Genomic DNA, 12,732 nt, shown 5'->3' on the forward strand with positions numbered 1-12,732 from the left:
AAGCCTCCCGACATCTGACCTAAATATGGTTCAGATCGGACTATATATAGATATAGCTGCCATATACACCAATCTGCCGATTAAGGGCCAAAAGCCCATAAAATCTTTATTTATTATCCGATTTCGCTGAAATTTGAAACAGTGGGTTAGTTTAAGCCTACCGACATCTGATTCCGTGCCGATTTATTGTCCGATTTTGCCAAAATTTGGGTCTTGCGAGTTATGTTAGGCCCGTCGACATTCTTCTTTAATTTTGTCCTGATCTGTCCAGTTTTGGTTATAGCTGCCATATAGACCGATCTCTCCATTTAAGATCTTGGGCCCATAAAAGGTGCATTTATTGTCCGATGTCGCCTAAATTTGGGACAGTGAGTTTAGTTAAGCCTCTTGCATACTTCTGCAATATGGCATAGATCGGTCCAGATTAGGATATAGCTGTCATATAGACCGTTCTCTCGATTTAAAGTTTTGGGCCCATAAAAGGTGCATTTATTATCCGATTTTGCCAAAGTTTGTGACAGTGAGTTGTGTCAGGCCCTTCGAAATCTTTCTTCAATTTGGGCCAGATCGGTCCAGATTTGAATATAGCTGCCATAAAGACCGATTATTCGATTTAAGGCTTTGGGCCCATAAAAGGCGCATTTATTGTCCGATGTCGCCTAAATTTGGGACAGTGAGTTAAGTTAAGCCTCTCGCCATACTTCTGCAATATGGCATAGATCGGTTCAGAGTAGGATATAGCTGCCATATAGACCGACCTCTCGATTTAAGGTCTTGAGCCCATAAAAGACGCATTCATTGTCCGATGTCGCCGAAATTTGGGGCAGTAAATTGTGTCACGCCCCTTGACATCTTTCTGCAATTAGGCTTAGATCGGTCCAGATTTGGATGTATCTGCCATATAGTTGTAAGTTGTGTTGAGTCCTTCGACATTCTTCTTTAATTTGGCTCAGATCGGTTCAGAATTGGATATAGCTGCCATAAAGACAGATCTCTCGATTTAAGGTTTTGGGCCGATAAAAAGCGTATATATTGTCCGATGTCGCCGAAATTTGAGGCAGTACACTGTGTCAAGCCTCTCGACATCTTTCTGCAATTAGGCTTAGATCGGTCCAGATTTGGATATATCTGCCATATAGACCGTTCTCCGGATTTAAAGTCTTGGCACTAGAAAAAGCTCATTTATAATCAGATTTCGAAGAAATTTGACACAGTGACTTATGGTCTGGATCGGTCTTTATTTGGACATAGCTACCAAAAAGATTAATATTTTGTTCCACAAAATTAAACAATGCATACATTATTTATTTTTCACCGAACTATGACGAAAGGTGATTTATATATATACTCGAGTTCGGCCCGGCCGAACATAACGCTTTTTAAATTGTTTGAATTTAATGTGTTCTTTTTTTACTTTCCTATAGCTCTTAAAAAATAACCATTTATATAGTGTTCTTATCATAGAACCCTTGGATTTTCCGCCATTCTCGTATAAGTTAAGATTGCTCTACAAGCAGATGCCGTATTGTGCCAATTTGCGTAGTACAGCTTTTGTGTGGTTCATATCCAAGCCATCTAAACAACAAACGTTTTTGTAATTTCGTTCCTTTAAATTTTCCAAAAGTTTGTGGTGAAACGAAGAAATTTGGTGGTTGAAGTTTATATACTTTTGGAGCAAACCGTACCAGCTTTGGGAAACATTTCTTCTATTTCCGTTATCACGTTATAATAGGCAGAGTTTTCTCAACATTAAAGCAGTTCTTGTGTTTAATCACATTTTATATATAACATTTTTTAACATTCAATTAGAAATATGATTGAATCAACAAATCTTTTAATTGAAATTTTCAGAAAATTCAATCAAGATCGTTTAAAAAAAAAATCTGATTTAATCAGATTAAAACTATAGTTAGATAAATTAATTTTTTAGTTGTAAAATTACATAAATATTAGCCTTCAATTAATTGAAAATTAATTGAAAACATATTTATTTTCAATTAAATTTATAATTAAAAATTTTTCGTAATATTTTTTTTTATATAGTCAACAGATCCTTACAGAAGAGAATATAGACAACATATACTACTACGTTTAGTAACTACGAATTCAATAGGAGTATTATTTTTTGTTCCATGCATATTTGTTTTCGCATATTTTGTTCAATACATATTTGATTATAATATTTATTAAATTCCACGCATGCTCGTCTTCATTATTTGTTGCTAACAAATCTGTTAGACAGTATTCAATATGAAGAAATTCTTAATTCCACGTTGGTCTCAATAGTACATTAAAGTATATGTTCTCCAATAGAACATTGATCATCAGTTTTCCATTTACTATATTGAATGTGAAATTGAGGTTCAGCACCATACGACAGCAAAGCCCTTGATTGCCAAACTACGAGGTAGAAGTGTAAACAAATTCACTATTGGAAAATAGTTAATAAATAAAATGTTTTTTATTAAAAGACAAAACAATTTCTCAACAATTCTTACTCTGTCTCCATGTAACCTCGACTAGCCAACCATGGCAGCAACGTATTCATATGCTGTATGTAAAGTGGATTCGAATACATGGCGTTCTTGTGATCACTCGATAATTTTTGGTTATCAGCATAAAATATGGCATTTTGGAGAGGATCCATTAGAGCAACTCCCATAGTGATTGATGACGTTATGGTGGCCCAGAAGCCATATACAATAAGCTGTTGGTGTAGTTCCCTCAAACTCGGGATCTGCTCCAAAGGATGTTTGAGAATCCACAAATGCTCTTCTAGCTGCTGATGATAATAGTAAATAAGGTATTCAAATTTTGATATCTTAATGTTTATATTAGTTGATGTAATAATAAAATAGAAGATATCTTGGGCCGGCGAACCATAATTGGTGTTTTGGAAATCGATGAAGAGAAGATCTTCCACTTTGCCATCATCAGAGTACTTGAATAGGATATTGTTGGACCAACAGTCACCATGATTAAGTGCATTGAAATAATACGGATGTGGTTTGCGTGCCCTAATTATCTTTTCAACCGCATGAAACATAAAATTTTTCTGAAAGAAAGTGAAAAAAAAAAACATTAAGAACGATAACAAATTTATGAAAGTTTTTACAAATATGACGATAACGAAAAATTCAATATTGCTAAGGAAAAACATATGATTGCCAAGGAAATACACTTCAACCAACAGTGATGTTTTTATTGCAAAAAAAATAAAAAATGAAAAACCTTATATATGCCAGTAAAATTGCAATGTCAAAATATTTGAGACACCTCTTAGTTAAAGTTAAAAACATTATGACTAGATGTAGGTCGTTGAGTATTGGCATAGGCCATATCGGTTCGGATATGGTTATACATTTTCCATATAAAATGGTTCTTCGACTTTACTTTGTGTGCCCCAAGAAACCGCAATTGGTTTATAACCTTATATTGCTCCATATTAACCGATCTCTAGATTTGACAGCTTAAAGTTGCGTTCTGACTTCCAACATCCATAGTAAGTACGGTCCAAATGAGTCTATAACCTGACATAGGTCCCATATAAACTCGGCACGACCCTACTTTCTACGTTTTACTTGTTTTTTCATAGGCAAATTAAATTTTATTGTAACCTTATTCTGATACAGATCTCTATACAGATCAATCGCCAGATTGAGGAGTTGAACATACAAAAGAAGTGCTGCTGTATTATCACTAGGCATCAATGATTATGTTCCAAACCATATCATATTTTAATATTCTAGATATTATAGTGGGATAGAATAGAAAAAAAAGTAAAAAGGCATTAAGTTCAGCCGGGCCGAACTTTGGATAACCACCTCCTTGGGTATATAAGTAAACCACCTTTCATCAAAATCCGGTGAAAATTGCATACCTTATGCCCCATAGCAGCTATATCGAAATTTGTTCCGATTTGGACCAAATACTAATAAGTACAAGTTATTGTTCAATTGTGTATAACAAAATATTGGTCATTTTAGTAGCTATATCTAAAAATAAACCGATCTGAACCATATACGACACGGATGTCGAAAAGCCAATCATAAGTCACTGTGACACATTTCAGTGAAATCGGATTATAAATGCGCCTATTATGGGGCCAAGACTTTAAATCGAGATATCGGTCGACATGGCAGCTGTATCCAAATCTGGACTGATTTGGGCCAAGTTTCAAAAAAATGTCGAAGAGCCTAACACAACGCACTGTCCCAAATTTCGGCGAAATCTGACAGTAAATGCGCCTTTTACGGGCCCAAAACCTTAAATCGAGAGATCGGTCTATATGGCAGCTATATTCAAATCTGGACCGATCTAGGCGAAATTAAAGAAAGACGTCGAAGAGCCTAACAAAACTCACTGTCTCAAATTTCAGCGATATCGGACAATAAATGCGCTTTTTATGGTCCCTAAACTTAAAACCGAGAGATCGGTCTATATGGCAGCTGTATCCAAATCTGAACCGATCAGGGCCAAATTGACGAAGGATGTCGAAAGGCCTAATACAACTCACAGTCCTAAATTTCAGTAAAATCTGGTAATAAATGTTGCTTTTATGGGCCTAAAACCCTAAATCGTAGGATTGGTCTATATGGTAGCTATACCCAAATCTAGACCGATCTGAGCCAAATTAAAGAAGGATGTCAAAGGGTCTAACACAACTCACCGTCCCAAATTTCAGTAAAATCGGGTAATAAATGCTGCTTTTATGGGCCTAAGACCCTAAATCGGAGGATCGATCTATATGGGAGCTATATCCAAATTTAGACCGATCTGGGCCAAATTAAAGAAGGATATCAAAGGGCCTAACACAACTCACTGTCCCAAATTTCAGCAAAATCGGATAATAAATGTGGCTTTTATGGGCCTAAGACCCTAAATCGGCGAACCGGTCTATATGGGAGCTATATCCAAATTTAGACCGATCTGGGCCAAATTAAAGAAGGATGTCAAAGGGCCTAACACAACTCACTGTCCCAAATTTCAGCAAAATCGGATAATAAATGTGGCTTTTATGGGCCTAAGACCAAATCTGGACCAAATCTGGACCGATCTGGGCCAAATTGAAGCAGGATGTCGAAGGGCCTAACACAACTCACGGTCCCAAATTTCAGCAAAATCGGATAATAAATGTGGCTTTTATGGGCCTAAGACCAAATCTGGACCAAATCTGGACCGATCTGGGCCAAATTGAAGCAGGATGTCGAAGGGCCTAACACAACTCACGGTCCCAAATTTCAGCAAAATCGGATAATAAATGTGGCTTTTATGGGCCTAAGACCCTAAATCGGCGAACCGGTCTATATGGGGGCTATATCCAAATCTGAACCGATCTGGGCCAAATTGAAGAACCGTTTCGAGTGGCTTAGCACAATTCACTGTGCCAAATTTCAATAAACTCGGGTAATAAATGCTGCTTTTATGGGCCTAAGACCCTAAATCGGAGGATCGATCTATATGGGAGCTATATCCAAATTTAGACCGATCTGGGCCAAATTAAAGAAGGATGTCAAAGGGCCTAACACAACTCACTGTCCCAAATTTCAGCAAAATCGGATAATAAATGTGGCTTTTATGGGCCTAAGACCCTAAATCGGCGAACCGGTCTATATGGGGGCTATATCCAAATCTGAACCGATCTGGGCAAAACTGAAGAACCGTTTCGAGTGGCTTAACACAATTCATTGTCCCAAATTTCAGCAAAATCAGATAATAAATGTGGCTTTTATGTGCCTAAGACCCTAAATCGGCGAATCGGTCTATATGGGGGCTATATCAAGATATAGTCCGACATAGCCTATCTTCGAACTTAATCTGCTTATGCACCAAAAAAGAATCTGTGCAAAGTATCCGCTTAATATCTTTATTTTTAAAGACTGTAGCGTGATTTCAATAAACAGACGCACAGATGGACGGACATGGCTAGATCGTCTTAGATTTTTACGCTGATCAAGAATATATATACTTTATAGCATCGGAAATGTATATTTCGATGTGTTGCAAACGGAATTGCAAAATGAATATACCCCCAGCCTTTAGTATTGGATATAAAAAACACTTCCTGCAAAATTTCAAATCGTATAAGAACTCAGATAGGTTTATATGGATGCTATATCAGGTCATAGACCGAATCAAACCGTACTTGGCACGGTTGTGGTAAGTTATAAAAAAACACTTTATGCAAAATTTCAGCCAAAACGGATAACAATTGCGCCCTCTAGCGGCTAAAGAAGTAAAGATCCGATATCGGTTTATGTGGGAGCTATATCAAGCTATGAACCGATTAAACCATACCTTGCACAATTGTCGGAAGTTAGAACACTTGATGCAAAATTTCAGCTAAATGGGATAAGAATTACGCGCTCTAGAACTCAAGAAATCAAAATCCAGGATCTGTTTTCTGGCAGCTATAACAAAACATGGACCGATATAGCCCATTTACCGACCTACCTACAAATTTCAGGCGTTTATGTTTATTTCTTCGAATGCTACCGACCTTTCGACAGACGGATGGACAGCGCATATTCGGCTTAGAATGTCCAGACGGTCAAGAATGTATATATACTTTGTGGGGTCTCCGATCAATATTTCGATGTGTTACAAACGGAATGAGGAAATTAGTATACCCCTATCCTATGGTAAAGGGTATAATTTCATAATAATCTTCTCAAACAACTAGGTAATTTAATCAAGGGAGAACGTTTTTCTGAATTCAAGAACCTCCCGTGACTGTGGCAGGTCTTTCATCGGGTTGGGTCTACAGATGAAACTTCACCTAGGTTAGGTTTAAGTGGCAGTCTGCCATCAGACTCACTTAGACGTTTTCGTCCATTGTGATACCACAGGGACAAAAGAAGGAAGATGCCTTCTAATTCCTACCTTTGAACCATCCAAATCGCTTTAAAAACCCAACTGCCAGTGCGGGACACACACACAGATGGTGTTCTATAGTCTATTCTTTCACGATGTCCTCACAGCTTCTGCAAAAGTAGTTGCTGGCAACCTTCAGTCAATCTGTCATGACGGACACAATGACTGAGACGTCTGTTCTAGCCAATGACAGCAAAGCAGCAGACCTTTTCAAGTCTAGATTAGGCCACATAGTTTAGGAATGCTTACAGTCCTCTCTTTGTGACCACCTATCATTCGTTGCCCTTCGGGCCTGGTCCTGATAACTTAGCTTACATGTCGCTAGAGGCATACCCACAAATTCCAGTGCCCCTGGAATATGTAAGGTAGTTCCTAGTCTCGGAAGCTCTACCCTCATCTAATCTGGGTAGAGGGCCACTGAGTTATCCCAGGCGAGCGTGCACTACTTAGAAATACCCTACACATTCCGGGGATTTTCCTGTCATTGGCTGAAATTACGTCTGGGTTTTCTTTAAAGCAAAGAAGTTCTAATACTTACCATAACATCTTTATATTTACCACCATTCTTGCAGTATGTCAAATTCTTCAAAAACGGCTGTGTAAACGAATCCACCATTTGATTCAGTATGTAACGTGGATAGTGATTATCCATATCAGGAGTTACTTTCTTATCATAGGATCCCTTTTTGATAACTCTAAAAGCTGATGCTGCATGAAATTGTGCCAGTTTTCGGAGTACAGCTTGTATATGCTCCAAGTCCAACCCCTCCAAACGATTAACATGTTTGAAATTTCGTATATTTAAATCCTCCAAAAGAATATTAAGAGAAGGAACTTCTGGACCAAGTTGAAAGGTTTTTGGAGCAAATTGAATATTTAAACCAACTTGACGGTACATTTCTTCTAATTCCGGTATCACTTGATTGTAGACAGCAGTTTCCGTGTTAAAGAAGTTCTGGTAAATTTCAGCTAGTTCCTCTTTATCAGGGGCCACTTTTAAAATATATGATAGGTCTAGTCTATTGAAATCCTGAAGTTCTATAGTTATCCTCACTTTCAATACTAGTGTTGCATAAACTTCTCCAGCTGCCATAGCGGGATTTACTTTAAATGCAACAATTTCTTTAAAGTTCGGAAACAAACCATTTAGGACTTTAAAGTTGTCTTCGTTTACCCAATTGGGATATAGGCCATTGAGCAGTGTTTTAAAGTTATTTTGGTTTACCCATTTGGGAACTGGATCACAAAAGGTTAAATCTTTTGATGTGTCTTTTTTCTCTAATGTTGTTGTTAAGTTGACTCCAGAATGAGTTGAGTTTTTAATAAGTTCCTATGTTGTAACTGGCTCTGCATTGGAGGCACTAACATCTGTAAGTAACTCATCACTAATTATTGTAATATTAGCCTTGTTGAATGTTTTAGACACTACTGTTGAAGCTGCTATTGTATGTTTAGACTCTGTTCCTATAATTCGTTCTGATCCGCTTACTTCTTCCTCTGAAAAGGTTAAACAGAATTAACTTGCGTTGGAAACTCAGTGCTGATATCCTTACCAACTTCTTTGCTCCCTGTTGTACAATTTTCTATTGACTTCTTAATTGAAATATTACAATCTGTATTCGGTGCAGCAATAGAGTTTTCTATGTTTGAATCCCCAACCTTATCGCTGGTAACACAACTCCTTGAAGATTTCATTGTTTCAAATTTCTTATCAATAGTTCTCTGGACATCATTAAATTTTTAACTATTTTTGGAACAACTCAAACATATATCTAATCAACATTAATTAATCCGTATACGTAGTCGTAAACGTCTAAACACACTTTGTTGAATGAAAAAGGAATCATCAAATGTTTTAATATCATATCAACCATTTTGTGATAAGAAACCACAAAAAACATATGAGCCAAACAAACAAATGAATAATTTCTATAAAGTTTGAGATAAAATGCGCACAGTGCTTCCAGTTCGCAATATATCGGCCAAAGGTACAAGGAGGAATTTGTATACCGTACACCACTACTGCTGCTAAAGTTATCACTATAAGTCTTCCTTAGAATGACTTTCAGTTTCGCTTAACCATGTACATAAATACTTTTGTGTACAGAGTCCATATATTGCCCGCATTAGGAATAGACTCCGGCTCTTAAGTCGGGACTCTATACCAGACTTCGATCATCTTAGGGGTATGGAATGGCGAATACTTAGCAATAATGTAGCACGGAGTTCCTGACTTAGATTTATTCGAAATTTCTTTTTATACCCTCCACCATAGGATGGGTGTATACTAATTTCGTCATTCTGTTTGTAACATCTCGAAATATGCGTCTGAGAACCTATAAAGTATATGTATTCTTGATCGTCATGTCATTTTAAGTCGATCCATCCATGTCCGTCCGTCCGTCTGTCTGTCGAAAGCACGCTAACTTCCGAAGGAGTAAAGCTAGCCACTGGAAATTTTGCAACAATACTTTTTTTTAGTGTAGGTCGGTTGGGATTGTGAATGGGCCAAATCGGTCCATGTTTTGATATAGCTGCCATATAAACCGATCTTGGGTCTTGAATTCTTGGTCCTCTAGAGCGCGCAATTCTCTTACGATTTGACTGAAACTTTGCACGTGGTGTTCCCTTATGACTACCAACAACTGCGCGAAGTATGGTTTAAATCGGTTCATAATCTGGTATAGCTGTCATATAAACCGATCTTGGGTCTTGATTTCTTGAGCCAATAGAGTGCGCAATTCTCATCCGATTTGGCTGAAATTTTGCGTGAGGTGTTTTGTTACGACTTCCAATAACTGTGCTAAGTATGGCGCAAATCGATGCATAACCTGATATGGCTGCCATATAAACCAATCTAAGATCTTGACTTCTTGAGCCTCTACAGGGCGCATTTCTCAATATTTGGCAGGAATTTTGTACAACGTCTCCTCCCATGACCTTCAACATACGTGTCTAATATGGTCTGAATCGATCAATAGCTTGATACAGCTCCCATATAAACCTATCTCCCGGTTTTGCTTCTTGAGCCCCTACAAGGCGCAATTCGTTTCCGTATGACTTCTACAATGTTCAGCCTTCATTTATGGTCCGAATCGGACTATAACTTGATATAGCTCCAATAGAATAACAGTTCTTATTCAATATTCTTTGTTTGCCTTAAAAGATATACCGCGCAAATAACTCGACAAATTAGACCCGACCGAACTTACGCTCTTACTTGTAAGTATATAGAGAGTACAACAAGCTATCCCTTTATAGCCTTACTTAAGTTTTCTAACACTAAACGCATAAATATAGCCCGAAGTCCGGCGGTGCCGATTTTATAGTACCCTACACCTACACTGTAAGTAGAAGTATGGCAATACCTCTAAATGGATGCTTTATCTAATTCTGAACCAGTTTTGATGGACTGTGGCATAGACTTTCAGATGGGAAATAAAACAATTCGTACCGAATTTCGAACAAATTAGCGTCTGCCATTATTTTTTGCAGAAACTTTAAGCCACTCAGGGACAACTACAATAGTGTTTTCCATTAGACGGCTGATGATCAGCGTCTGTTTCCAGTGGAGTGGCTGATTTAGGGCCCGGAACTCCAGGACTCCAAAGACCGAACAGCTGCGGTATTGGTTGTCTGCTACTGAAACCTCGACTGGAAGAGCGGCTGATGCAGGCTCCACTAGCTGACAGACGACTGGACAGCAGGGGCTTTTGACGAAGACAACTGGTTCGAGTCTTAAGGACTAGACCGAACCTATAATTTGCTTAAGCCTATAATTTGACTAGTCTCTTTAAGAGGGTGAAATATTAAAAGGAGCATCACTCTCAGATTACTTGAGAGGTTTGGTGCGAATGATCCAAAGAATCTCTCTAATAGAGAAGAATCTCTCTCCACAAATCGGGCTCGGGGATGAAGATTTGTTCCACTAGTCGAACGTAGAATAGCTTTCCAAGCGCCTCGATCTTCTGCGCTCATTCTAAAATCTCGGGCTCGGGAATTCGCTGTGCAGACTACCCCAAAGGCTCTTCTTTCTTTAATTGGCTATGACAGAATATTTGTTCCACTAGTCGCTCATTCTAAAATCTCTGACACCAAGTTTCTAGGTGTCTCCCACCACTTGATCTTGCCTCCGGGCTTTTGGTCTTTCCGGTTTGCGAGTACCACCGTGTTTGCCATCAAAAGACTTCTTTGCTGGAGCCTCTTCATCCATTCTGACAACATGACCTAGCCAACGCAGCCGTTGTATTTTGATGCGTGTAACTATGCTATCGTCGTCGTACAGCTCGTGGTTCATACGTTGCCTATATTCTCCAGTAACGCGTTCCAAGCGAGTCGATCTTCTACGCTCATTCTAAAATCTCTGACACCAAGTTTCGAGTTTTCTCCCACCACTTGCTCTTTTCAACGGGCTTTGGTCTTCGCGTTTTGCTTGTACTAACTACGCTATCGTCGTCGTACAGCCCATACAGGTAGTGGTTCATACGCCTCCTATATTCTCCATTAACGCAAACTGGTCCATATATTTTACGAAGAATTTTTCTCTCAAATACTCCAAGCACTTCCTCATCTGCTTTCACAAGTATCCATGCCTCAGAACCCAATAACAACACGGGTAGTATCAGTGTCTTGTATAGTGTAATCTACGTCTGTCGAGAGGTGGCCTTCTTTCTAAACTGCTTACTTGGTCCACAGTAGCATCTGTTTGTCAGTATTATTTTTCGCTTTAAGTCAAAACTGGTGTCATTCGTTTCGGTTACAGCGGTGGCGAGGTAGATTAAGTTTGACTACCTCAAAGTTGTGGTTCCCAACTTTCTCCATTTTATCTGCTCGGTTGTACAAGGCGTTTTGGGATTTGAAACCATCCATTTCGTCTTATCTCCATTTACTGCCAGACCCATTTTCACGATTCTTTCAATGGCTGCAGTTACTAGTTCCGGTGACCGACCTATGATGTCGATGTCGTCGGCATAGGCGAGTAGCATGTGTTTTCTTGTCACTAGTGTTCCATATCTATTCAGATCTGCATCTCGTATAATCTTCTCCACCAGGATATTAAAGATATCACACGATAGGCTGTCTCCTTGTCTGGAACCTCGTTTGGTTCGGAGAGACTCTTTCCTAATCTTACTGAGGAACGCGTATCAGCAAGTGTCATCATGCAGAGTCTTATTAATTTTGCAGGCATACCAAGCTCAGACATGGCTTGAAATACCTTTGAACGTAAAGGAGTATCGAATGCGGCTTTGTAGTCAACAAAGAGATGGCAGGTGTTGATTTGTCCTTCTCGGGTTTTCCAGGATTTGGCGCAGTGTGAATATCTGGTCTAGTATGGATTTACCAGGTCTGAAGCCGCATTGATAGGGCCCAATTATCTCATTGACTTTAGTTTTTAATCTTTCACGCAGTACGCTCCAGAGTATATAGTTTGCGATGGGGAGGAGTCTTATTCCTCCGTAGTTGGCACATTCCGTCTTGTCTCCTATCTTCCAGCCAGGTATGCGTTCTTCCAGCCAGATTGCGCAGATAAGCTGATGCATACGCCTTATCAGCGTGTCGCCTTCGGTCTTAAATAGTTCAGCGGGTAACCCGTTGGCTCCTGCTGCCTTGTTGTTCTTTAGTCGGGTCACTGCTACTTAGACCACATTCTGACTAGGAGGTAAACATTCTACACCATCATAATTGATTGGATCTGCGGTATCTTCTTCGCCGCCAACGTCAGACACTAGCAGTTGGGTAAAATGTTATTTCCATATCCTTAGCATGTTATCTGTGTCCGTTACCAGATTTCCTTCTTTATCCCTGCAGGAGGATGTGCCTGCACCAAAGCCATCGGTTTGATGTTTAATTCTTGGGTAG

At 39.0% G+C, this 12,732-nt stretch overlaps 2 protein-coding genes across 2 annotated transcripts; both read right to left on the reverse strand.

Annotated features, from left to right (window-relative positions):
- Positions 1-2,400: 2,400 nt before the first annotated feature.
- LOC106087271 (uncharacterized) lies at positions 2,401-7,966 on the reverse strand. The gene is made up of 3 exons (XM_013252260.2): positions 7,412-7,966; positions 2,499-3,055; positions 2,401-2,428 (listed from the first exon to the last, which is right to left on the reverse strand). Exons 1-3 carry the CDS (start codon positions 7,964-7,966, stop codon positions 2,401-2,403), a joined length of 1,140 nt encoding a protein of 379 aa, XP_013107714.2.
- A 227-nt stretch (positions 7,967-8,193) lies between these two features.
- On the reverse strand, positions 8,194-8,603 carry LOC131995056 (uncharacterized). Its single transcript, XM_059362757.1, has 2 exons — positions 8,427-8,603; positions 8,194-8,370 (listed from the first exon to the last, which is right to left on the reverse strand). Exons 1-2 carry the CDS (start codon positions 8,566-8,568, stop codon positions 8,204-8,206), a joined length of 309 nt encoding a protein of 102 aa, XP_059218740.1. The 5' UTR covers positions 8,569-8,603; the 3' UTR covers positions 8,194-8,203.
- Positions 8,604-12,732: the final 4,129 nt, after the last annotated feature.

This window comes from Stomoxys calcitrans, chromosome 2 (genome assembly GCF_963082655.1).
Source record: "Stomoxys calcitrans chromosome 2, idStoCalc2.1, whole genome shotgun sequence".
Classification (NCBI taxonomy): domain Eukaryota; kingdom Metazoa; phylum Arthropoda; class Insecta; order Diptera; family Muscidae; genus Stomoxys; species Stomoxys calcitrans.

Coding starts and splice junctions, on each gene's coding strand:
- LOC106087271 (XM_013252260.2), bottom strand. CDS start 7,966: ATGGCAGCTGGAGAAGTTTATGCAACACTAGTATTGAAAGTGAGGATA. Junction 3,056..7,411: donor GTAAATATAAAGATGTTATG/GTAAGTATTAGA, acceptor ACTTTCTTTCAG/AAAAATTTTATGTTTCATGC. Junction 2,429..2,498: donor CGAGGTTACATGGAGACAGA/GTAAGAATTGTT, acceptor ATTTTCCAATAG/TGAATTTGTTTACACTTCTA.
- LOC131995056 (XM_059362757.1), bottom strand. CDS start 8,568: ATGAAATCTTCAAGGAGTTGTGTTACCAGCGATAAGGTTGGGGATTCA. Junction 8,371..8,426: donor AACAGGGAGCAAAGAAGTTG/GTAAGGATATCA, acceptor TAACCTTTTCAG/AGGAAGAAGTAAGCGGATCA.